The sequence below is a fragment of the Neomonachus schauinslandi genome, chromosome 8 (genome assembly GCF_002201575.2).
Source record: "Neomonachus schauinslandi chromosome 8, ASM220157v2, whole genome shotgun sequence".
NCBI lineage: Eukaryota > Metazoa > Chordata > Mammalia > Carnivora > Phocidae > Neomonachus > Neomonachus schauinslandi.
The window spans coordinates 53,588,651-53,611,611 of NC_058410.1; the positions used below are offsets into that span (position 1 = coordinate 53,588,651).

A 22,961-nucleotide genomic window follows, 5' to 3' on the forward strand; every position below is an offset into this window, starting at 1 on the left:
TTTATCAACTATTAGGATGTGAGTTTTAGTAAATGTTCAAAAGTTAGAGTCCCTTATCATTACTGCATCTTACATTTCTGCTAGTTTCATAATCCCTGTTAGGGAAGCCTGGTCCACTTCTCCCACTCGGTTAGGAGATGTGTGGTCTCTTTCCATAACAGCATGGCCGCCGTTTGTTTCCTTTCATCCTTATCCAAGTGTTTTCAACCATAAAAAAAAAGAGAAAAAAACTTTAACGTATTGCTTATACTCCCTTACTCTCTATTATACAGTTTCTACAGAACAAGGTCTACCCTAATTTCCAGATGAGTTTCAGCATCCCCATTCTCTGTAGCACTCTCCCTGTTTGGGTAAAAGAAAACTTGGGGTTACCGCCAATTCTGTTCCAGTGCTATAGAGGGGAAGAGCTCTGGATGTGCAGAAATGAAACCCAGGCCATTTCTCAGATTTGCTGTTGGCCCTTACCACTCAGTCAGTCTCATCCCAATATCTTCTCCTGCAAAATGAGGTGAGAAGATATGATTGGGCTTGGGTTTCTTCTAGGTCTTAAAGTCTTTGTTTGGTTTCATTGGAGAGAAGCGGCTGCCATGTCCACTTCTGCTAAAGCTGCTTAGATCTCATGGCAGGGGCTTGTCTTTACTATTTAAGAGAATTTTTTAACCAAATAGTTTTCACAGGCATATGATGATTTCTCAAAAGGGTCTCATAAAAGCAACATTTATCACTGAAAAGGTGTTTAATAACACCTTTTAATAAATGTTAAATAATAATGCACTTAACTTTAAGTACTTTGCATCTTTTTTCTCTCTGTGTTAATATCTTTAATTGGGTCCTCTAGCAAGGGATTTGGACTTAATTTATTGCAGGTGATGCTGCACTTACACAATTATTCAGTTGACTTAATTAGAGATTTAATTATATTAGTGCCCTAAAGTGCTATTTCAGAGAAGTAAAACACAGACTGGTAATTCACCTTTTTGTATGTTTTTGTGTCACTTATCCTATAGCTAAAGTGTTTTTCAAGCCATAAAGCCCAGAAGGCATACTAGCACTTCTAGCCATATCCTAATATGGCAAGTTTTGTCTGTGCACTAGTTTGGGCTTTGCCCAGTCAAAATGTAGGTGAAGGCAAAACTGGAAAGAATTTTTCTAATTGTGATCTTATCTCTTGCATCTATTAGAACCAAAGTTGTAGGTCCAGTCCCTCGTATTCCTTTCAACCCCCTCCAGCTCTATAGCCCTGGGGCAACCCCCTAACAGGGGGTCCTGGGAGGCAGCAACTGTGTTTGTCTCCGTATCTCCCACCACTACTACACACCTAGGCCATATAGGTGCCCAGTACATGGTGGCTAAACTGAATTTGATCATTGCCAAGACTACTAGTTGGAAGTGTGGTCAAAACAGTATAAACCCAACCCAACTATTTTTTTTTTCTTTTTTTTTTTTTAAGATTTTATTTATTTATTTGAGAGAGAGAGAGATCTCGAGCAGGGGGGAAGGGTAGAGGGAGAAGCAGACTCCCCACTGAGCAGGGAACCTGATGTGGAACTCAAACCCAGGACCCTGGGATCATGACCTGAGCCGAAGGCAGACGTTTAACCGACTGAGCCACCCAGCCACCCCCAACCCAACTATTTTAAAATATAGTAACTCAAAATACGTACCCCAGCAGACAAGGTACTCCCAAATCTGGCTAATCATCGGAATGACCAAAGAAGCAGTTTTAGGCCTTATTGAATCCATCTCTAGGATTGGGGCCTAGACATCTGCATTTTAAAGTTCCCCAAGTGAATCCTAGGGCACCTGGCTGGCTCAGGTGGTGGAGTGTGGGACTCCTGATCTAGGGGTTATAAGTTCGAGCCCCACGTTGGGTGTAGAGATTACTTAAAAATAAAATCTTTAGTGCTCACTTTGGCAGCACATATACTAAAATTGGAACGATACAGAGAAGATTAGCATGGCCCCTGCGCAAGGATGACAGGCAAATTCGTGACGCGTTCCATATTTTTGTAATGTATGGCGATTAACATAATAAAAAAATAAATAAAATCTTTAAAAATAAATAAATACATAAAGTTCCCAGGTGAATCTTATGGTCAGCCAAGTTTAGGAATTCCAGCTTAATGTGTCTTTTGTCACATTTATTTACAAAGGATGAGATTGTTTTGTCGGGATAGACTCACTGCCTGTTCTGATTTATAGTAAAGATGAGTCTAATTTATGGCCTATTAATTATATCTAAAGGATTTCTTTTGAGCCAATAGTTTAGGTTTAGTTGGTTGAAGTGTATACAGATGTCTGTGAGGAATAATATCTTCCACGAAGAATTAAATTACTGCTGAATCATGAAATGGGCATTTTCCACATGGAAGCTGTCAGGTCCCTTGGTATGCAAAGCTCAACTCTGTAGAAAGAAGATTTAGGTATTAATTGAAAGTACAGTAATCATTGGTGAGAGAAATTAACTCTTTTAGGGCGTGCGTAATATTCAGTGATATCCTCCCAGGTGCTATTTTTCCCTAATCTGAACTACCTTTCATTGTAAGAATTAAGTACCTTACAAGTCACTATCAAGTATTCAGTTGGGCCTAGCTGAATAAGGTTTATAAAGTAACAAACTAAATGAAGCAGTCAGAGAAATGCAGAATGTGGACGCCTGGGTGGCTCAGTCAGTTAAGCGTCTGCCTTCGGCTCAGGTCATGATCTCAGGGTCCTGGGATGGAGCCCCGCATCGGGCTCCCTGCTCAGCCGGGAGCCTGCTTCTCCCTCTCCCTCTGCTGCTCCCCCTGCTTGTGCTCTCTCTCTAATAAATAAATAAAATCTTTTAAAAGAGAGAGAGAGAGAAAAATGCAGAATGCAAAACACTGCACAACACAGCATGGTCTTTCGAAATGGCATATCATAGGGGAGAAAATACTAAAGTGTCATAACGAGTGAATGCAATGTGTGAACCAGGATTCCTCCTGATTCAGGAAAAAAATAAAAGACTAAAAAGACATTTTAGAGCGCACTGGGGAAATTTGCCCATGTGCTAGATATTACATAATGGTGGAGAATTATTGTTAACTTTCCTAGTTGTGATAATAATATTCTGGTTATGTAGGAGAATGTTCTTAGGAGCTGCATTTCAAAACAAAGGTGAAGCATCCTGCAGCCCAGCATGTGTTCAAGCCAAGTCCTAGCAGCTCAGAGCCTATGGTTAAATATTTCAGAATTTTGTGATTCCACAGCCCTTGGTAGCTTGAAATCAGCCATGACGGGAGTTTTTATACCACAAAAATCTGCACGTGCTACCCTGGAGAGGTAATTTACCAGCATACCACTGCCCACAGCTTATTTGAAAATGGTTGAGAAAACACATACATACAAGTAGATAAAACAAAGATAGCAGAATATTGACAACTGTTGACTGTCGGTGGAGGATATGTGGTCACGCGTTGTGCTAGCCGAGGAGTCAGCAGCCTTTCTGAGAAGGCTGACATGTAAGCATTTTAGGCTCTGCGGGCGAGTACAGCCTCTGGCAGCTACTCCCCTCTGTGGCTCAGCCACTGGAGCCCAAAGCCGCCACACAGGGCGCTTCACCGAACGGGCATGGATGTGTGCCAACAAAACTTTATTTATAAAAACAGCGGGGGCAGATTGTGCCTGGGGCCGTAGCTTGCCAACTCCTGTGCTCGTCTTCGAACTTTTCTGTACTTTTATAGTTGATAATAAAAAAATATTCTTTTTTAATTTGGGTTTCTTAGCCTAGTTTTCAGAGCCCTCCTGGATCCCCTGATACCTGCTCCTGTGTTACCACACCGATCTCTCTTTATTCCTTGGACACTGTACTCTGGTCTCCTCTGTGCCTTTGCTCAAGCTGTTCTCTTTTGATATAACTCCCTTGCTCCCCTCAACCCCATAACTGCTTATCAACATTCTCAAAACATGCCTCAGATCTCACCTACTCTGTAAGGTCTTCTTGAATCTCTTCTAATTACAGTTGATCTCTCATTTCTTTGATCATTTATAGTCCTATATTTGTAGCTTGGTTTTGCTGCTTTTTACAGTATACCCTTAATTAGTTCCCGATCCATGAAGCAGAGAAGGATCATTGTACTCCTTTCACATAATAAGTGTTCAGTTAATATTTGCAGATTGAAATCCAGTCTTGCACCTATTATGCACATGCCTGCAGGTACCAACCTAAAAGTCTAGAATACAGAATGTTGGCCTGTCTAATTTAGGTTTGGGGTAATTAAAGATAATGAAAATAGCATGTGATCTCTTCCTCCCTCCCCCATTTTAGTGCCTTCATGCATTCAGTAACTGGCAAGAGACCAGGAAATCCTAGGCTGAAATAGTCCTGAAGTTCACATGCAGTATGTGGAAATACCAGTGGGGCGGTAAGATTTCTGGCAGAGTATAGTATTCAGTATTGCCGGACTGGGCATTGCAAACCCTGGCTTCTGACCACAACTCTGCCACTATTCACCTGTGATCTTGGGTGAGCCGCTGAGCTTCTCTGGGCCTCTGTTTTCTTCTCTGTATAATTAGAGGAATAAAGTGGGTTGTTTCTTTTATTCCTTTATGTTACATGCAGTATGCGGTACCTTAAAGTCTAATGAAGAGATAGATACGGGAATAGAACATTGAAGTACAACACTGTATAATAATGCTGTACTCCAGATGTGCACAGGGTACTTGGGGAGCCCCAAGGAAGAGGGGCACCCAGCTCCTTAGGGCTCTCGTCCTAGCTGAGCGTATTCCACTCAAGTGGAATTTGGGAAGTTTGAAGGAAGTGGGAAGATACGGGAACAGTCTCAGGGGAGATGATTGCTGCAAGCAATTTCCCTAAATAATGATGATGGGGGAATGGGGAAAAACAGGCTGGGCAAGAGCTAGATCAGGAAAGGACTTCTGTGCCTCATGAGAGAGCTTGGACTCTTTTTTTCTGAAGGCTATTGGAAAATAGTGAAGGGTTTTAAACAAGATCACATTTGCATTTTATAAAGATCTCCTTGGCAGCATGACAGATGGAGTCCAGGGCAAAGAAGTGGTGGTGGGAAGACTCTTTAGGAGGTGGTTGCATAAAACAACCCAGGCAAGGGATGATGATAGCCTGAACTTAGGTAGTGGCAGTTAGAATGAAGAGCGGAGAATAAATTTGAGAGCTCTAAAAGAGAGAGAATGGCTAGGACTTACTGACTCTGTCAGTCAAGATGGATACAGACAACCTCACAATCTCTGTGGCCTCAGACAACAAAGCTGTGTTCCTTGCCCGGGCTCCATGTCCCATGCAGGTCAGGGAGGCACTGTGGCGCTCAGTGTGGTCACTCAGGAATCCAGCATGAGGAGCTTTTCTGATGTGGCTGGGCCATACGCCAGGGGGAAAGCTTTGGAGGGACTCATGTGGATGGTTTAAGTGCTGCTGCCCAGAAGTGACTTGCATCATTCACAACTCAAGGACTAGAACTTGCCCCTTGGCCCCACCCAGTCTGTGGGGGCCAGAAAGTTCAGTCAGGGATGAGCAGCACTGGTGCGGCCATGGCGCCTGACTGGAAATGAAGCATGAAGGAGGACCCCCAGGTTTCTGATTTAGGGAGTTAGGCAGAGGTATTCACTGAGCAAGAGAAGATGGAGTTGGGGGAAGCGGAAGTGGACTGACCAAATCATTATCAATCTCTTCCAGCTCTGAAGTGTGACCCTATTACTGGTCCTTCCCTGTCATCAAAAAGAAGGATTAGAAATAAACTCCAGCTGTTGGCAAGAGTTTACTTTTTTTTTTTTAAGATTTTATTTATTTATTTGACCGAGAGAGACACAGAGAGAGAGGGAACACAAGCAGGGGGAGCGGGAGAGGGAGAAGCAGGCTCCCTGCGGAGCAGGGAGCCGGATGCGGGGCTCGATCCCAGGACGCTGGGACCATGACCTGGGACCATGACCTGAGCCGAAGGCAGACACAACGACTGAGCCACCCAGGCGCCCCTACTTTATTCTTTACCAAGGTGTGTTTTGGTTCATTCTTCCCAGTCAAATGAAAGCTCTTAGTTTTAAAATGTAGCGCTCAGGGGCGCCTGGGTGGCTCAGATGGTCAGGTGTCTCTTCAGTTTGGGTTGTGATCCCGGGGTCCTGGGATCGAGCCCCACATCAAGCCCCGCATCGGGCTCCTGGCTCAGCAGGGAGCCTGCTTCCCCTCTCCCTCTGCCTTTCCTCCTGCTCATGCTCTCTCTCTCTCTCTGTCTCAAATGAGTAAGTAAAATCTTAAAAAAAAAAGTAGCATTCAGAGATCTCAACAAGGTGTCTTTGTTGAATTTTCATACAGACTATTGTGTCAGCATACAGCATTAAAAAAAAAAAAGTTACTAAGTAGGATGTTAATGAAGCCTTCCTCACGCAAGAATATCAGGCTGCTGAATTCAAAATGCCAGAGATGTAAATGCCCTCTGCCTTCATGAGCGCCAGCCCCCAGCAGGGCACATTTCAGGCTAGCACGGGGTGGGAGTGGGGAGGAGGTGTAATTAGGCTGATTGGAGCCTGTTGTGCTGCTAGGGAGCACAGACTCCTAGCAGCCCTCGGGAAAGGTAGTGCCTCAAAATCATTGGGGACCGGTGTCCTCTTTACCTCAAAAGAACATGGCAGAAACACCGAATCCATACTGTGTCTCCCCTGCTTTGTTTTCCACCTCCCCTCCCCAGTTTAATTGTGGTACCTGAAAAACTGACTTTTATTGTGCATTTGTTTCTCAACAGTTGCGAGAAACAATCAAAGCTGGCAAAGGTGTGACTTCAGCTATTGACCTGTGTCGTTACCATGGAAACAAGGCGCTGGAGGCCCTGGAGAGCTTTCCTCCCTCGGAGGCCAGATCTGCTTTAGAAAACATTGTGTTTGCTGTGACCAGATTTTCGTGACACCAAATTAAAAAGATACTATTGTTGGTTAGCTGAAAACAAAACAAAACAAAAACTGGGGAATGAGGTGATCGGGAGGGCTTTCATGATGGACTATCTCAATGTGTTAATGACTTTAAAAACATAATCCATTCTTTCCTTCCTTTTATCACGTTGCTAAATGAATCCTGCCTTCTTTTTGGAACTGCTACAAACAAAATTAGAAGAAAAAAAGGTCAAGCAGTTTTCACTTGTCATGCCAGCAGCACACTTGAGTCCAGTAGCAGAAATAATTAATGAGATTCGCTGCTGTGACCTCAGCAAATGGACAGGAAATAAGTCCTTATTGATTGGACTGAGCCAGGGATGGCGCCAGGGCGGTGGCCTGTGGTTTTCCTTCTAGAGAGGGCAGAGCAAGCTGGAAGCGGCAGGTGTCAAGAGAAACGCGATCAGTGCCAGCCAGCAAGGACTGTCAAATCAAAAACTAGTGACCAGTTGTCATAACGGATGGTAGTTTTGATGATGAAGAAAAAAAAAAGTGCTTTGTCTCCTTGCAATTATGTCTCTGTATCTATAGGTACAGTATGAATATACTTCGTGCTTCATCGTTTTTATAAGATTTTTTTTTTTAGGAAAAATTGCTGAAAAAATAATGCTAAACATTTGAAGTAGGAGATTAAAATGTTATCAAATGTTAACTTGTAATGTAAATGTGGTAGGAATGGCTTGTTTTTCTTTCTAGAAGACCAAATATTTTTTCAAACACATTTCAAAGAACCAAACTCTTTTTTTAAGCCAAACAGGATGCTTTTTTTTTCAAGGAGAATGTATTCATTTGTCATATTTTGGTGTAGAGAATACCTTTAACTTTTATGAGTGTCACATACATAACTGTTGTTCTGGGGAATAAACTGGTGATTTTTTTTTTTTTTTTAATTCAGAATGTCAAATTTGGTCTTGAACCACAGACATCCGATTACAGAAAGAATACAAGCAGTCTCCCAGGCCTGCAATCAGGCACTGTCTCTGTGTGGCTCATACGAGATGATTTTTGTGGTTTGCATGCATGCAATATGAGAACACCATTGACAAGAAGGCTGAGTTTACATAAATGATCTAGATTGAGACTCAGCTACCTTTCTTCTTTCTGTGGTGTAATTACAGCCCTATCTGGAGACAGTGAACACAGCAAACAGATTTTATTACCTCGTTCACTCAAACACTAAGTGAAGTTATTTTAGTTAAATTCCTTCCCCCAAAAGTTACGAAACCATTTTATCGGGACCCAGCATGTGGCATGCGATAAAGAGCAAATGTGAGCTGCAGAGGTTAAGGTATTGTATTATGAAATATTTTTTAATATACTTAAAATATTATAATTGTACAGTTTATGCTACTAAAATTTGAAGGCCTGTAGATTTAGCTTAAGAGAACACTTTTCTGTTTGAAATGGTCTTTTCTCAAAGAAATTGGCTTAATTAGTAACTCTGGTTAGATGCTTTAGATCGGACTAGGTTTTAATCATTAACTTCCACAAAGGAGGAGTTGTGCTTTTTGTTCTCTAAATGTGCAGGAACTTACCCGAGCTGTAGGTTTTCTGAAGCAGATGGTCAAGTGCTACCAGGCAGGATCCCCGGGCTCTTCAAATTCTGCTTTAGCAGCTGGTTTGCTCTGTGACCTTGAGCAAGTCACTTCCCTCTGAGCCTCGACTTCATCTGTTAAATAAATGAGAGAATGTATGAAGTCCCTTCCAGCTTTGTTTTATTTTCTAAAAGACTGTCACTTCTGACCCTGGATAACAAAGATGCTCTGTGAGGTTCAGGGAGGAGGAAAGGTGAGACCCAGAGAGAGGCTACAAAGGAGTGCATAAAACTTAATGGCAAATTTCCTCCTACACTGCCTCGTAGCTTAGGGCCTACAAGATTCCTAGCTCTCTTTTGTATGGCATGTAATCCTGGACTCTTCTGTTTCAGCACCTGCCTTTCTGCTTTCTCTGGGACCTTTCCTCCCCTGGCTCAGGTGTCCTGCCCTCAGTGTTGACTGAGCTCTACCTCTGTCTTCCCAGCCTCCCGGCAGGCTTTTGTTAAACCTAACACTGTTGGCCAATTCACTCTCCAGCTTTAAATGGTGAGAGTCTTTCTTCACGCCCCTTCTTTAGGGATATTTGTTAACTCTTATGTCCTTATAATTTCAGATAATTTAGGGAGAAATTTGGGGCACCAAGACATGCCTAATCACACCTCTTGGCCTACCACCTGTGTGTGGCCAGGGACATCTCTGTTGACTAGGTAAGACTCTGGCCTCAGAATGTCCCCTCCACCCCCTCTCCATCGCCCCCCATCCCCAGTTTCTTGCTAGAATTCCTTCTTTAGCCATCGTGCTGCTCCCCTCCACCTGGTTCCCCCCAACTTGCAACTTGGCCCCTCCAAACCTCACTCACTTCAGGCTCCCAAAACCAGCCACACTCTCCTCCCTGTCGGTCTTGTCTTGGTCAAGTGTGTGAAGGCTCTGATAGTGAGGGCCCTGAGTGCACACTGAGTGCATGCTCTCTTGTTCCAGCCCCACAGCCACGCTCTGGGGGTAAGCATCCTTCCCTTTACCGATGCAGAAGCAGGCCTAGGGAACCGCCCTGACCGCCTGGCCTGCCCTCCTTCCTCACCTCCCCACCAGAGTCTTTCCAGGTAGCGCCTTGTTCTCTCCTCCTCTGCTTCTCTTTCCTCCTTTCAAAGATCTCAAAGATCTCGAGCCCATAGCCTCCCTATCTCCATCCTGCCCCCATTCCTGAGTCTTCAGTGTCTCCTCTGCTGACTATATGTTTTCAATCCTCCCGATCCCCAAAATGAACTTCCTCCCTTCACGCTGTATGTTCTTCTACCTCCACTTTTTTTCTTCTCAGCTTCACCAGCACATCTTCTTACAGTATACTGACTCTTTAACCCTTGCAACTGGTCACCCACTCCCAGTCCCCACCACCTAGACCAGCGCCAGTGCTTTAGACACTCCAAGAATACTTGCGGAACAGATCTATCCAGTCTCTCGCCGCACACCACTGAGATGGCCTTCTGACAGATGGTGGCCTTTCTGTGAAGCTGGCAAGCTCTGTCCCTGCACTCAGACTCCCCCACAGCATTCCAGGTCGCTAACACAGCCGCCCCTCTCCCTTGGCACCCTTGACCCACCTCTGTGCAGGTCCTTCCCCCCTTCTCTGACTGTCCTCCTTCATACCTGACACATCTCTTTAGTCACACCCTTGGAGACATTCTTTTTTTTTTTTAAAGATTTTATTTATTTATTTGACAGAGAGATAGACAGAAGAGCACAAGCAGAGGGAGTGGCAGAGGGAGAGGGAGAAGCAGGCTCTGCACTGAGCAGGGAGCCCGATGCGGGACTCGATCCCAGGACCCCGGGATCATGACCTGAGCCGAAGGCAGACGCCCAACCATCTGAGCCACCCAGGCGCCCCACCCTTGGAGACATTCTTTTCAAAACATTTACCTTCTATTTCCCCAGAAACTAAAAAGCAGTTTTCTGCCCCACTAAGTTTTCTCCTTTTAGATTCCCCAACTTAGAACACCTGTTTCCTGGCATAAAAAGACAGTATCAATGAGATACGGATTAGATAGTGAGCTGATTGCCATTCACAATTCCTTTGAAAGAAGATCCAGTTTATGACTATCATTAAACTTTGTTGTAAGTTTTACTTGGTAACACTAAATCCTCTTCATGTTTTCTTGCTCACATAATGTGGTTATGTAGGCACACCGAAAAATAAATTATCAGTGTCATTGTTTGCCTGGTCCAGGTCTCATTCTCTAATGTTTGAGACTCTGTCTTACCCATGACAGTATTATTGCTATGGCCCAGGACATGAGTGACACCAAGTTGGGATAAAAGACATATACATTAGTACAAATTGCTCCAAAAAGATAGAGACCTTTTTTTAGGCCCAGTATCTACAACACATTGAACTCCAATGACCAGAAAGTAGTTGGAATAATCCATGATGATCTTTTTTCAAAGCCTGAGAAGGTGCTGTAACATGGCCCTCTTTGGGCAAGCAGGTTTGGGGGAATTATGTGTAATCAACAAAATTACAGCTAAAGGATACTTCTTTTTTTTTTTAAGACTCTAGCTAATCAGCAAGTTCATCACTGATAAAGAGAACCTTGCTTGTTGTCAAGCTCCTTCCTAGAGTTCTTAATTTCAGGAAGATCCTTTCCTGCCACTTCATTTATCTTCCCACTTTGAAATCCTGTTGTTAAGATCACCTTTCCGACCAATAGAAACTCCAGAATTTATCTTTATAATCTGTAATGACTGCCTCTCACGGTAGAGAAGACATGCCACACCTTTGTTAAAGCACAAAAGGGCAGAAATGAATTGGACTGGTTCTTTAATTCATTTAACTGTGAGGAAATAATTGTCATTCCATTATTATTAATAGTCTCCATTATTATTAATCGTGTTTTAGTAATAATAAAGCTATTGGCACTTTATTTTAAAAGCATAAAGTAATCTAACAAAAGAATCGTTTGCCTCTTTCTCTTCCGAACTACCTTCAGTCCTGATCTCAAATTAACTGTTTTATTCTTTCGGAATGGGTCCTGCCTTTCCATTAAGGAGATAACATGCTTCTAGTGTCACCTGGGGAGAGTCCAGAGGGGCCAGAACTGATGGGATCCACCTCTTTTTCTAGTTCACCCCACCTGCCCTTGGGGCTCTGACGTGCTAAGTTTTCCACCTCCCCTGCTGGAGGAATGTTCATAGTTCTTTCTTTTCTGTAGAAAGAGAAAGTTTCTCAGGCTTTTATTCTTTTTCATTCTTTTTAGAGATGCTGACCGTCTTCCTAGAAAAGCTACATCAGCTTTCTCTCAACTTGATCTGCTCATTTCCAGGACTGACAGTGTACCCATCACTGTGCATCCTGTGAGCAAACAAGTGGGCTCACCCCTGCCTTGACTGTTGGGGTAGCTTAAATTTCACTTTTTAAACATATTAAAAAAAAATTTTTTTTTAAGTGGTGCGCCTGGGTGGCTCAGTCATTAGGCGTCTGCCTTCAGCTCAGGTCATGATCCCAGGGTCCTGGGGTCGAGTCCCACATTGGGCTCCCTGCTTGGCGGGAAGCCTGATTCTCCCTTTCTCCACTGCCCCTGCTTGTGTTCTCTCTCTTGCTGTGTCTCTCTCTGTCAAATTAATGAATAAAATCTTTTAAAAAATAAAAAATTTTTTGGAAAATAGAAAAAAATTAATCATTCACAATCTCACCTTGCTAACATAATCATCTCACCATTTCATTTCTATTTCTTTCAGCCTTTTCTATCATGCATATCCTTTTTTTGCATGGTTCTAATTATAGTATAAATTCAACTTTGGGGGGGGCGCCTGGGTGGCTCAGTCATTAAGCGTCTGCCTTTGGCTCAGGTCATGGTCCCAGGGTCCTGGGATCGAGCCCCGCATCGGGCTCCTCGCTCTGCGGGAAGCCTGCTTCTCCCTCTCCCACTCCTCCTACTTATGTTCCCACTCTCGCTGTATCTATCTCTGTCAAATGAATAAATAAAATCTTTAAAAAAAAAATAAAATAATAAAAATAAATTAAAAATAAATTCAACTTTGGGTCCTGCTGTTTTCACATATCATAAACATTTTTCCATGATGTTGCAGTTTTCGTAACCATTATTAATAAGTTGCTTAAATTCTAAAGGCAGCTGAATTTCTATTCCTGGTTGGTTTCTCCAGTATAAATAGGTATATGGTAAATACTCCATAAGGAAACCTCCTAACCTGGGGCACCTGGGTGGTTCAGGTGTCTGGCGTCTGCTTTCGGCTCAGGCCCTGATCCCGGGGTCCTGGGATTGAGTCCCACATCAGGCTCCTTGCTCAGCAGGGACGCTGCTTCTCCCTCTCTCTCCCTCTGCTTGTGCGCTCTCTGTCAAATAAATAAAATCTTAAAAACAAAAACAAAAACAAAAAACAAAGTGTGGAAACAAAACAAAACAAAAAACTGTGGAACAAATTCCTTTAAAATTCTGCAACTGGGGGCGCCTGGGTGGCTCAGTTGGTTAAGCGACTGCCTTCGGCTCAGGTCATGATCCTGGAGTCCCGGGATCAAGTCCCACATCGGGCTCCCTGCTCGGCAGGGAGTCTGCTTCTCCCTCTGACCCTCCCTCTCGTGCTCTCTCATTCTCTCTCTCGCAAAAAAAAAAAAAAAAATTTAAAATTCTGCAACTGGAACGATTAATTTTTTTCAGTGGTGGTTCCCATTACTGCAAAATGATGACTTCTTCCTTCCCACTGAAGTTCACAATCTAGGGAAGGAAAGGGCCTCAGTCAGTAGTCATGCCTTCTGCTCTTGGCAAAGACCACAGAGAAATGATCTTGTAGGAGATGAGAAGCCATCTTTGCTTCTTCAAAGTGAAGGGGAATAAAATAGGCCACTCAAAAATGTGCCACTTTGGCATATTGGTTATTTTGAATTAAAGGTACTTGAGGGGCACCTGGCTGGCTCAGTCAGAAGAGCATGCAACTCTTGGATCTTGGGGTTGTGAGTTCAAGCCCCATGTTGAGTATAGAGAGTACTTAAAAATAAAATCTTAAATAAAAAAAAAAAGGTACTTGAGAAACAGCCAGTGCAGGAAGGACCCTCTGACCCACCTTTGTCCTGTCATAAATCTCCCATGTAAAAGGTACCCTTCCTGTACCAGGAGGAAGAGAAACATCCTCATCATAAGAGATAGGAATTTAGGGCTGAGAAGGCTATATAAACAAATTTTGTTACTTCTTCACTAACTACCTCCAAGCTCAAACCTCTTTGTCTTGTCAATTCTTCACAAATTTATTGTTTCTTTGTCTAAAAGGTATAAAAGCTGCTTGCTTTGGTCATTATTTGAGTTTCATATTTTTATGGGCTCCTGTACATACGAAATTAAATTTGCTTTTCTCCTATTAAACTGTCTTATGCCAATTTAATGATTAGGCCAGCCAAAGAACCTAGAAGGGAATAAGAAAAAAAATTTCCTTCCCCTACAGAAGACTTGGGAGAAGGAAACTTTTGGGTTTGTTCAAAGGGAAACAAAATAATCTTTATCTGACTCGGATCATTCATGCTGTAACAGTATGAGCTTACTGTGTTTTGTTACTGTCTTGTTTCATTTGGGTCTTTTTTTTTTAAGCCTAAAAACATCATTCTCAAACAATTAAGCTATACTTGCAACCTTTCCTTCCTTAAATTAATTGTTGTAACTTTACTATTTGCATTATTTCTCACTTTCTAGGCATTTTGATGATTTCCCCACCATAATTTTATCATGAATTGCATAGTAACCTAAACTTGTGTACATAGAATATGATCAATTTATTGTGAACTTTCTAATTGCTGCCTGTTTATCCTTCTCTTTCCTTTTATCCTTTCCTTCCTTTTTTTGAAGATCAGAACTGCTTTAATTGCATTCTTTTTAAAAAGCAGCTTAATTGAAGTATAATTTACATACCATAAAATCCACCTAGATTGATTATACAATTAAATGATTTTTAGTAAATATACAAAGTTGTGAACGCATCACCACATTTCAGTGTTAAAGATCCCTTGTGCCTATTTGAAATCCAACCCTTGGGCAGCCACTAATCTATTCTCTGTTATAGATTTGCCTTCTCTGGACATTTTATGTAAGTGGAATTATACTTTTTTACATCTGGTTTCCATCATTTAGCATAATGTTTTTGAGGTTTATTCATGTTGTAGCATTAATCATTATTCCTTTTTATTGCTAAATAGTGTTCCATTGTTGGGTTATGCCACATTTGTTTGTTTACCAGTTGAATGGCATTTGGGTTGTTTCTACATTTTACCTATTATGAATAACGCTGCTATGAATATTCAGGAACAAGTCTTTGTGTGGACATGTTTTCATTTCTCTTAGATTCCCAAGAGTAAAATTTATGGTAAATTTATGTTTAACATTTTAGAAATTGCCAAGCTATTTCCCAAGTAGTATCATTTACATTTCTACCAGCAACTCATGTAGATTCCAGTTTCTTCACATCTTTACCAACCCTTGGTAGTCTCATTTTTATTCTAGCTATTCTAGTAGAAATGAGATAGTATCTCATTGTGATTTTTATTTGCATTTCCCTAATGATTATTGATGTTAAGCATCCTCTCATGAGCCTATTAGCTGTTTAGATTTCTTCTTTGGTGAAATGTCTGTTCAAACATTTTGCCCATTTCTTAATTGGGTTATTGTCTTGCTTTTGAATTATGAGCATTTTTTTTAGTATTTATTTATTTTAGAGAGAATGAGCGAGCATGTGCAAACAGGGAGGGGTAGAAGGAGAGGATCTTCAAGCAGACTCCCCACTGAGCACAGAGCCCAATGTGGGGCTCAATCCCACAACCCCGAGATCATGACCTGAGCCAAAATGAAGAGTCAGACACTCAAACGACTGAGCCACCCAGGTGACCCAAGTTATAAACATTCTTGATATATTCGGGATACAAGTTCTTTATCCTGTGCAAATATTTACTCCCAGTCTGTGACTTGATTTCATGTTCATAATGGTGGTTTTTTGTTTTTTGTTTTTTAATTTTACTTATTTCAGGAGCAAGCATGAAGGGGGGGGATGGGGAGAAGGAGAAGCAGACTCTCTACTGAGCAGAGAACCCAATGCAGGGCTCAGTCCCAGGACCCCGGGATCATGACCTGAGCCAAAGGCAGATGCATAACTGATTGAGCCACCCAGGCACCCCCATAATGTCTTTTGAAGCACAAAAGTCTTTAATTTTGATAAGTCCAATTTATCAACTTTTTTTTTTTATAGATCATGCTTTTGGTGTCATATTTAAGGAATCATTGCCTAATCCAAAATCACAAAGATTGTTTCCAGTGCTCTTTTCTAAAAGTTTTATAGTTTTAGCTCTTAAGCTTAGGTCTATGATTGATTTTCAGTTAATTTTTGTGTATGGTGTGAGGTAAATCAGGGTTTCTCATCCTCAGCACTGTTGACACAATGGGCTGGATCATTTGTTGTGGGGGCCTGCCCTGTGCCTTGTTGGATATTTAGCTGCATCTCTGGTTTCTACCCAGTAAATGTCAAAAAGCCCCCGCCCCCCCCGTTGTGACGACCAAAATTGTCTCCAGGCATTGCCAAATGTACTCTCCCTTTGGGAAGCCCAAATTACCCCCATTAAAAACCACTGAATTAAATTAAATTTTTTTGTATGTGGATATCCATTTGTTCTAGAGAAACCTTTTGTTGAAAAGACTATTCTTTCCCCCTTTGAATTGCCTTAGCAACTTTGTAGAAAATCAATTGACCATAAATATAAGGATTTGTTTCTGGACTCTCAATTCTGTTCCATTGATCTCTGTGTCTTTCCTTAAGGCAGTATCACACTGTCTTGATTACTATAGCTTTATATTGTTTTAAAATTGGGAAGTGGGGGCGCCTGGGTGGCTCAGTCGTTAAGCGTCTGCCTTCGGCTCAGGTCATGATCCCAGAGTCCTGGGATCGAGCCCCGCATTGGGCTCCCTGCTCCACGGGAGGCCTGCTTCTCCCTCTCCCACTCCCCCTGCTTGTGTTCCCTCTCTCGCTATCTCTCTCTCTGTCAAATAAATAAATAAATAAAAATCTTTAATAAAAATAAATAAAAAATAAAATTGGGAAGTGTTGGGGCGCCTGGGTGGCTCAGTCGGTTAAGTGTCTGCCTTCGGCTCAGGTTATGATCTCTGTGTCCTGGGATTGAACCCTGCATCAGGCTCCCTGCTCAGTGGGGAGCCTGCTTCTCCCTCTCCCTCTGCCACTCCCCCTGCTTGTGCTCTCTCTCTTTCTGTCAAATAAATAAGTAAATCTTTTTAAAAATAAAATAAAATTAGGGGCGCCTGGGTGGCTCAGTCGTTAAACGTCTGCCTTTGGCTCAGGTCATGATCCCAGGGTCCTGGGATTGAGCCCCACGTTGGGCTGGCTCCCCGCTCCATGGGAAGCCTGCTTCTCCCTCTCCCACTCGCCCTGCTTGTGTTCCCTCTCTGGTTGTGTCTCTCTGTCAAATAAATAAAATCTTTAAATAAATAAAATAAATTGGGATGTGAAGTCCTCCAACTTTTTTTTATTAAGCTTTTTTTTAAAAGATTTTATTTAGAGAGACAGCATGCAAGCGGGGGAAGGGGCAGAGGGAGAGAGAGAATCTGAAGCAGATTCCTTGCTGCGCACAGAGCCTGACATGGGATTGATCTCATGACCCTGAGATCATGACCTGAGCCAAAATCAAGAGTCGCTGCCTACCAGATTGAGCCACGCAGGTGCCCCTCATTAAACTTTTTAAATTAAAATAATTGTAGATTCAGAAGTAATTATAAGAAATAACACAGAGTCCATGTACCCTTTATAGTTTCGAATGGTAACATCTTATAAAACTGTAATACGGTACCGGAGCTAAGATAATGACATTGTTACAGTCCATCAATCTTATTCAGATTTCCCCATTTACACTTGTAATTCTTTTTCAAAGTTGTTTTGGCCACTCTGGCATTTCCATAAAAAATTTTAAGAGCAGCTTGTCAATTTCTACAAAAGAGCCTGCTGGGATTTTGATAGGTATTGTATTGAATATATAGATACAATTTTGGATAATTGCCATCATAGCAATATTAATCTTCCAATACATGAGTCTTTTCCTTGTTTTTAATTGTGGTTTTATATATATGTGTGTGTATATATATGGCATAACACGTACCATTCTAGTCATTTTAAGTGTACAATTAAGTGACTTTAATTATATTCACACTGTTGTGCAACCATCACCACTATCTAGTTCCACAACTTTTCCATTACCCCAAACAGAAACCATGCTTTTCTTTTTTATTTTTTTAAGATTTATTTGACAGAGATACAGCGAGAGAGAAAGCACAAGCAGAGGGAGTGGGAGAGGGAGAAGCAGGCTTCCCACTGAGCAGGGAGCCCGATGCAGGGCTCGATCCCAGGACCCTGGGATCATGACCTGAGCCGAAGGCAGACACTTAATCGACTGAGCCACCCAGGTACCCCTCCTTTTTAAAGCAATAGTGAAATTGCCACTTACTAGTTACTATATGCTCTTCTGTGGCCTCCAAAGTCTTTTTTTTTTGTTTTTTTTCCAAATCAGTAATTTAGTACCAAACGCTGAATCCCAGGGAATCCTACCTAGTACTTATCTTTGGAGGAAGATAAATAGAATCTTTGTTAAGAAATTGGCCTTTAGAGTCTTCAGATCCCAGCTCTGCCATTGACAAGCAGGTTACTTACCTTCTCTGAATCTTACATTATCATGCACAAATTTGAACATTTCTATTTCTCTCAATCTTCTAGGTGTGGGCTTCACTAAATGGGGTGCAGAGACTCTCAAGGATACTCGGCAGCCTGCAGGTGCTGTGGGAAGCCACAGAATGAACATGCACATTATCTAAGAACATATTTTTTCCCCACAAAGTTAAAGTTAGGTAATTTAACTACAAATGATTTTTTAAAGTTTTATGGCATATCAAATATATATATATATATATATATATATATATATATATATATATATATAATGGAATTAAATGTAAGTTTTGCATTTATTTTAATATAAAATGTAAGACTTAAGGGGCGCCTGGCCAGCTCAGTTGGTAGAACATACAACTCTTGATCTCAAGGTCATGAGTTCAAGCCCCAAGTTGGGCATAGAGCTTACTTTAAACACATAAATAAAATAAAATGTAAGACTTAAAATAAATGTAGAGTTTGTATTGGGTGTTTTGGGCTCACCCTCCTTCCCTTCCACACCCCACATTCCACTTAGTGAGTCTTTTACCCTCTAGTCTCCCTCTCACCCTGATAGGTACTCATTATTCACAGCCCTTTTCCTACAGAACCTCAGGATCCTTAACACAGCATAGCAGGCAGCCACACTTAAAATATCAGAACCAGCGCACAAGTTGAAGTCCATTTGCCATCTCCGTTCAACTACCTAACAACTGGGCGCCTGGGTGGCTCAGATGGTTAAGCGTCTGCCTTCAGCTCAGGTCATGATCCCAGGGTCCTGGGATCGAGCCCCACATCGGGCTCCTGGCTCAGCCGGGAGTCTGCTTCTCCCTCTCCCTCTGCCTCTCCCACTGCTCATGCTCTCTCTCTCTCTCTATCTCTGTGTCTCAAATGAGTAAATAAAATCTTTAAAAAAAACAAACAAAAAAACCCCCTACCTAACAACTATTTGCTTCATAGTTTACCATTTGGGAGTATTTGAAATAAAATCTATAGCCCCCAAAATCAAGGTGATTTTCTTTACTCTTGGCTTTCCAAGTGTTACGTTCTTTCTTTCAGATGATTTTATTTTCTCTGCTTTACCTATACACTCTCATGATAAAGACAATGAAAGACATCATGTGGTATGTTGACTTTAAAAATGACTTTAAAAATCAGGGCACCTGGGTGGCTCAGTCAGTTAAGTATCTGCCTTCAGCTCAGGTCATGATCCCGGGCCCAAATCAAGCCCCGCATTGGGCTCCCTGCCCAGTGAAGAGTCTGCTTCTCCCTCTGCTCCTTACCCCGCTTGTGCTGTCTCTCAAATAAATATTTTTTAAAAATAAAAATTAAATAAATAAATAAATAAATAAATAAATAAATAAAAATGGCAGTTATCTATTGGGTCATCCAAGTCTTCTGACCCCCAGGTACTTATATTTTATGTAGCTTTGTCCTCCTAATAGCCATCAACAGAAAGAAATTGGATGTCTGTTAGTATGAAAAAATCCTTTTGGAGATGTCTTTGCAAAACACTTTACATACACTACTGTCGTCATTAGTTCCTATTTAAGAAAGGCTGAAATGTGTTCTTTTATTCCCTATTTAAGAAGTGTTTAGGGGCAGCTGGGTGGCTTAGTTGGTTGAGCATCTGACTTTGGCTCACGTCATGATCCCAGGGTCCTGGGATTGAGCTGAACCCCAGGGCTCCCTGCTCAGTGGGAAACCTGCTTCTCCCTCTCCCTCTGCTGCTCCCCATGCTTGTGTTCTCTCGTGTTCTCCCTCTCTCTGTAAAATGAATAAATAAAATCTTTTTTTTTTTTTTTTTTTTAAAGAGGGGTCACCTGGGTGGCTCAGTTGGTTAAGCATCTGCCTTAGGCTCAGGTCATAATCCCAGGGTCCTGGGATCAAGCCCCACATCGGACTCCCTGGTCAGCAGGGAGTCTGCCTCTCCCTCTCTCTCTGTGCTCCCGATCTATTGCTCTCTCAAGTAAATAAATAAAATCTTTAAAAATAAATAAATAAAACTTAAGAAGAGAGAGAAGGAAAGAGGGACTGTGACCCCTCTATTTAAAAAAAAAAAAGGAAGGTTTAAATTTTGCCTTATCAGTTGTAACACTGGGGTTTGTATGGGATTTTTTTTTTTTTAAGATTCTCATCTCTTTATATATATAATGAAGAGATAGACAAGAATGTGTAGTAGAGACAACAAAGCTCTTTTTGACTGAACTAGTAAACACCTAAACATTTATATTTTTCTTCCCAGTACTCTACCTACCAACTTTTTATGATCAGAAGCTGGCGTGACAGACTAATTTGTATCTAGCTGTTGCTAAGCTATCACCATGGTATCAAGGCACTAAGGCAAATATAGATGCCTAAAAACAAATGTGTAGGAAGAAAATTTTGTCCCTAGCCCCCTCACCTTTCCTGTCATCTGGATGAGTAGCTAACATCAAAATTCTGTGTCATAGCTGCTTTACAGCCATAACAAAACAAAACTTTTGAAAAACCAAATTATTACAGTCCATAAAAATACAATGTCTGCAAATGTTAGATTTGTCATTTACAAAAGTCATCACTAGTCTTCCTACCTACACTTTGTAAGGATTGAAACAGCCCTCAGAGTAACTGTTGAGTTTTTATCCTTAAGGAATATAAAACATCAGCAAAAATACTGTCCTATTAATTTCGTTTTTATGGTCAGTCAAAATGAATGGCATCTTTTTGTTCTGTCTCAATAGTTAAAGCTTTTCAAACAGTTTTTAGAATTTCAAATTCTAGTAGATGATTTCAGCAAAATGCCCTATTGTGAGCTTTATCTTCAAGGGTGGTATAAATGCACTCTCCAATCTTGTATCTTAGTCCTATTAACTTCCTTTGCCTCTCCATATATACACACTAAGAGATCACTTAATCCAAAGGGAACAGCTCAATTTTCTTAAAAGTGCCCATCAACGCTATTAAAATATGTTTATAGACTGGATGTAACACTTGTTTACCCAAATAGTAGCATAAATATCTGTTTTTAGAAAGCTTTACCATAAATCTTTCTATATGATTGGATTCTTAAGCAAGACTATGATTAGGAAATAAACCATTTTCCCCCTTGGCTAGTTCTAATGAAAGCTTTCCAACTTAAACATTGTGTTTGAACACTTCTTCCATTCATAGCATGTGCCCATCAAAAAGCGCTTTCTGTTTGCAGCGTGTCAGCTGTACTATTTATAACCTAGTTAACAATGCCAACTAGAGGCAGTAAAAGGTGTGTATTTCATATGCAAATTCCTAGCAGTAATTTCTACAATTACATATAGTTGCTTGCTCTATTATGTTTAACATCAGCTTATAAAACTGAGTACAGGAAGTAGAAAATGATCTAATACTACATTTTTACATTTTTGTATTGCTTAGAAGTTGTATTGAATTAATCAGAAAAAGGAAAATTAAAGAGTGCAAAATGAAAGTACCCCGAGCTTGTAATGGACATTTTAACATAATTGGACCCATCACTTTGATGACCTGCAACCATCGCTGTTCAGACCAAGAAACTGACTGTGTGACAGAGGCTCTTCTTTCTGTTTTGTCTCCAAATTTGTGTTTTCCCAAACAGTCTTCTTTTACAGGGGTGCATCTTCCCCTTCCCCCAGGGGTGTATCTTCAAAAAGCAATACTTAAAGTACAAAGATAAGCATAAAGCTTATCATTTGGGAAGTTATGGGGCTAGATGGTAACAATATTCCCACAATGTGGTATGTGAACCACCTGCATCAAAATTAGGGGCTTGTGTTAGTATCAGGGCTTTACCCAGATGTACTGAGCCAGAATCTCTGAAGGTTGAGGTGCAGGAATAACATTTCTCAAAAGCTTCCACGTAATTCTCACATACATTCCAGTTTTGGATCCAGTGGGGGTAGATGACAAATTTCTAAGGTTCCATTGATATTCTAATTCTTGCTGTGGTGCAACAAAGAGAGCGCGAGCTTTGAAGTAAGCCAGATTCCAGGCAGATTGAAATGCTCAACATTTAAGCTAGAAAAATAAAAATCTATGGAGAAAAACAAATACTGCATGACCTCTCTCATGTGTGGAATCTTAAAAACAAACAAACAAAAAACCTGAACTCTTAGATACAGGAAATAGATTGCTGTTTGCTGGGGGGGGGGGGGGGGGGGGTGGGTGGGGCGGCAGGTGGAGGATGGGTGAAGAGGGTCAAAATGTATAAACCTCCAGTTATAAAACAAATATGTCATAGGGATGTAATGTACAGCATGGTAACTGTGGTGAATAATATTGTATTGCATATTTGGAAATTGCTAAAAGAGTAAAGCTTAGAAGTTCTCATCACAAGAAAAAAAAACTCTGTAGCTCTGTGTGGTAAAGGATGTTAACTACACTTACTGTGGTGATCATCTCGTAATACAGTTGTCCCTTGAACAATGCAGCTTTGAACCGTGTGGGTCCATTTATATACAGATTTTTCCCAAAAATACAGTCCTGGTAATGTATTTTCATTATGATTTTCTTTTCTCTAGCTTACTTTATTGTAAGAATACAGTATATAGGGGCGCCTGGGTGGCTCAGTCGTTAAGCTCTACCTTCGGCTCAGGTCATGATCCAAGGGTCCTGGGATCGAGCCCCGCATCGGCGGGAAGCCTGCTTCTCCCTCTCCCACTCGCCCTGCTTGTGTTCCCTCTCTCGCTGTGTCTCTCTCTGTCAAATAAATAAAATCTTAAGAAAAAAAAAAAAGAATACAGTATATAATACATACAAAAGATGTGTTACTCAATTGTTTATGTTCTTCAGTAAGGCTTCCAGTCAACAGTAGGCTATTAATAGTTA

General features: G+C 41.3%; 1 protein-coding gene and 1 non-coding gene across 2 annotated transcripts in view; both read left to right on the forward strand.

Moving 5' to 3' along the window:
* PDSS2 (decaprenyl diphosphate synthase subunit 2) overlaps positions 1 to 7,605 on the forward strand; it is a 247,929-nt gene extending 240,324 nt beyond the window's left edge. The window contains exon 8 of the mRNA XM_044917294.1: positions 6,732 to 7,605. Within this exon, the coding sequence (XP_044773229.1) occupies positions 6,732 to 6,890 (159 nt within the window). The 3' untranslated portion in view covers positions 6,891 to 7,605. The remainder of the gene's footprint in view (positions 1 to 6,731) is intronic.
* Positions 1,903 to 2,009, forward strand: LOC123325552. The gene has a single exon (XR_006540491.1). It is a non-coding gene; the product is annotated as a U6 spliceosomal RNA (small nuclear RNA).
* Positions 7,606 to 22,961: the final 15,356 nt, after the last annotated feature.